The following is a 3,617-nucleotide window of genomic DNA, read 5'->3' on the forward strand; positions in this document are numbered from 1 at the left end:
TCATGCCATTACACGAGACCACATTTTTCTTTGAGGGATTTTTTCAAACAGTTCACGTGCCTCGTTTAGGCGTCCACATTCTGCATACATGTCTACCAGTGCGGTTGCAACTACAATATTTGCCAAAAATCCTCCATCCTTTATGCTTTGATGGATGTGCATACCCAGTTCCAAATATCCCATATCGGCACAGGCTGGGAGTACACTTGCAAATGTAAACTGATCGGGTTGGAAACCTGTTTGCTGCATATGGTGAAACAGTATGACTGCTTCGTGAGGATACGCATGTCTTCTGCAGGCTGCTATAATCGTATTCCATGAGACGCTGTCTCGTTCTTTCATGTGATCAAAGACTTTTCGAGCATCATCCGAACTTCCACACTTGACATACATGTAAATAAGCTTATTACGCAAAGTTGTGCGTGTAGCCAAGGCAAATCGCATGCGAGCTATGAAAGAGTTTACATTCTTCACTCGTGAAAGCGCACCCTTGAGTTCCCAGCTCCAAGCTCCAAACACCAAGCTCCAAGCCAGAAACATTGAAACTATATCTGCATTCACTCTATAGTAGTGCTCGGTCTACATAAACTCTTCTCCTAGCATGATGTCAACAATCTGAAGAATACAGAATACAGAATCATGGATTTTGAATACCCCTTTCAACCACTTCTCTGAGAAGCAACCTAGAAAGGCAAGCTATTGTTTCATAGTGATCAACGTAAAACCAGCCTCCATATTGCTAATTACACTTGAAACACCCTTTTTTAAAACTCTTTTGTGTGTTTTCCACTGGTATTATTCCCCTTAAATCTTGACATGTCTCAAGAAAGGGTTGTCGTATTAAATGTTATTTGCTTTCATTCATTCCATCGCCTGTCCATTCTTATCAATTAATCATGCCTTTCTCTCGATGATGTTGCACAAAAAATCTTGTCGCCCAACTCTAAAGCTCTGATCTCCTCCCAATATTTTGTCATTATTTCATCATTAAATGATACTGCCCATTTTAATAGTTTATCTGCCACTTGGTTACTAGTATGAAGGATATGGGATACTTTATATGCTTGAAAATAATTTAAAATTTTACATATGGGTTTTATAAATTTATTCAAATTTCATGCTAAAGCCTCTCCTTCAATTAGAGCAATAACTATTGTATATGGTGAAAATGGATAACAATAATAACAAGATTGAAAGGCTAAATGAATCCAAGCACTAAACCCTAGCCTAACAATCAACAAAGATCCACCATAACATATGAAGATTACCTAAGACAATGCAAATAAAACAAAATCACAAAGATTATACCATCACATGTCCAATAGGGTTTTGATCTCCATTCTTCCTATTTCCATTGATCTTGCTTGATATATTTGCTCTCAGATTTTATATGCACAAGAGCTCAACAAAGAACAGAATGTGGTTGCAAGTAGGATCGTAGTGTAGTCAATTGATCAAGTTGTTAGGGTTTGATAATGAAGAAGGCATCTCCTTAAATAGAAGACACAATATGAAATAGAGGGATAAGATTGATAGGTGTAAAAAGAGAGGTCGGCTAAGATTAGAGGGTAGGTAGAAGAAATAGTAAAATAATGAAAGAGGTAGGTAGTGTATGAATTAAGAGATGAATGACATGTGTCATGTGTAGAAAAAGATAATGAATTAATTAAATAAATAAAGATTTATTTAATTAATAGAAGAAGTAAGATAATTAAATAAATAAAAATATTTATTTAATTTAGGAAAGGGATAATTTAAATAAATAAATGTATTTATTTAAATGAGAAATAAGGCTAGAAGAGGATAAATGAATTAATTAAATAAATAAAGATTTATTTAATTAATAGAAGAATTGGGCTTAGATAATTAAATAAATAAAATATTTATTTAATTAGACATGACAATTTTGGGTGTCTACATTTTGCCCCGCGTTGTTTCAAAGAAGATAATATGAACTGATACAGAGTTGCCCCAGTATGGGAATGATATGCCCCCTCGAGAGATTGGATGAAAATGTCTGAAAAGATTGCAGACAATCTCTCGATAAAAAAGACAAGATAGAATGGACTGACTGGATAAAGTGACAGAGTCACTGGATAATGAAGACTGACTCGGGAAAATGAAGACTAAGGCTAGGATAGGCTATAAGATAGACCACGGGCAAAAGACATCCTCATTGTCATCTACACCTTCACGAGATCACAGTGCAGAGCGAGAAAAGAGCAGTAGCAGTCAGCAGCGATGGCTTTCGTACACAGATTCGACCGCGTTCGCCGATTTCAGAGACCAGCAGAGGCAGGAGAGTCGGTAAGTACCACCAAACCTCCTCGTACTTTGACGCATTCAATTTTGTCATTAATGCATGGTAGATAGGGCAATAAATGCACTTAGAAGTAGGGTGCAAAAAATGCAAAAATCGGGAAACCGCATCTGCGTCGGTTTCAGGCGCGTCTATGTCCGACAGGCGCGTCTGTGTCGGTGCCAAGCACGTCTGTGTCTGGAACCGCGTTTGTGCCGTATGCGGACGCGTCTACGTCCTGCAGGGGCGTTTGTGTGCCAAAGTCGCGTTTATGAATAATTTAGGCACGTTTATGTCAAACAGGCGTGTCTGCGTTGTTTAGGCGCGCTTGTGCAGTCTATAGGCACGTTTGTGAGGTAGAAACGCGTTTGTGTCCAAAAAATGTGAATTTGTGTCTTCTAGGTCAAATCGGCAGTTCTGTGATGAACATACGTTGTCGATTGGATAAGCTACTGAGAGGATACACTCAAACAGGTCCTCTAGGAAGACTAAAATAGATCAAGGCACTTTGTGATGAACAGGGAGCACCAAGATAGAGTACTTTGTGATGAACAAGGAGTACCCAAAGTATGAGCAGGACTTTGTGATGAACAGGGAGTGCAAGATGTGAGTAACACTTTGTGATGAACAGGGAATGTCACACACGTAGTACTTTGTGACGAACAAGGAGCACTACTAGGATAAATAGCAACACTTTGTGATGAACAGTGAGTGTCACTAAGAGAGATAACCATATGCATTTAGATAGAAAGTAGCATTTTGTGATGAACAGTGAATGCCACTATGACTGACATGATTGATTTTCTTGACTGCAGGAGTATCTGCCTATGTTAGAGTCACGAGAGAGATTCCCGTCGACACAGAGGTTGCGACTGGAGTTGTCATTTCAGGATAGAGCTGCCATCGAGGAGATGGGTTTGAGACACGTGTTGTATGTGCCTGAGTTTCGGGCAAACATGGGTTTGCTGACTGCGCTAGCCGAGAGATGGCATTCAGAGACTTGCACTTTCCATTTGCCGATGGGGGAGATGACAGTGACCCTTGAGGATGTTTACAGGATTCTACATATACCGATCGATGGAGATCTGATTCCCTACGATCGCGACGGAGACAGAGAGGCTTTGAGACGGGTGTTTCAGGATCCCAGCCTAGAGATGAGAGTAGGACATGTGGCATGGGACACCATGACCGCGACAGGGTTAGCCTTGCCAGCTGTGATCGGAGGAGCTATCAGTGGGTTCCTATGTCCGGACAGGGTGACACGGGGGTTGGCAATGGGCTGGGGAGGAGCACTAGAAACACTGGTGACGCAGCACAC

The 3,617-nt window shown here is 40.4% G+C and overlaps 1 protein-coding gene across 1 annotated transcript; it reads right to left on the bottom strand.

The window, feature by feature from the left end:
• Positions 1–540, bottom strand: LOC131068057 (pentatricopeptide repeat-containing protein At2g33760-like). The gene has a single exon (XM_058003270.1). It carries the CDS (start codon positions 538–540, stop codon positions 1–3), a length of 540 nt encoding a protein of 179 aa, XP_057859253.1.
• Positions 541–3,617: the final 3,077 nt, after the last annotated feature.

The sequence above is a fragment of the Cryptomeria japonica genome, chromosome 10 (assembly GCF_030272615.1).
Source record: "Cryptomeria japonica chromosome 10, Sugi_1.0, whole genome shotgun sequence".
Taxonomy (NCBI): domain Eukaryota; kingdom Viridiplantae; phylum Streptophyta; class Pinopsida; order Cupressales; family Cupressaceae; genus Cryptomeria; species Cryptomeria japonica.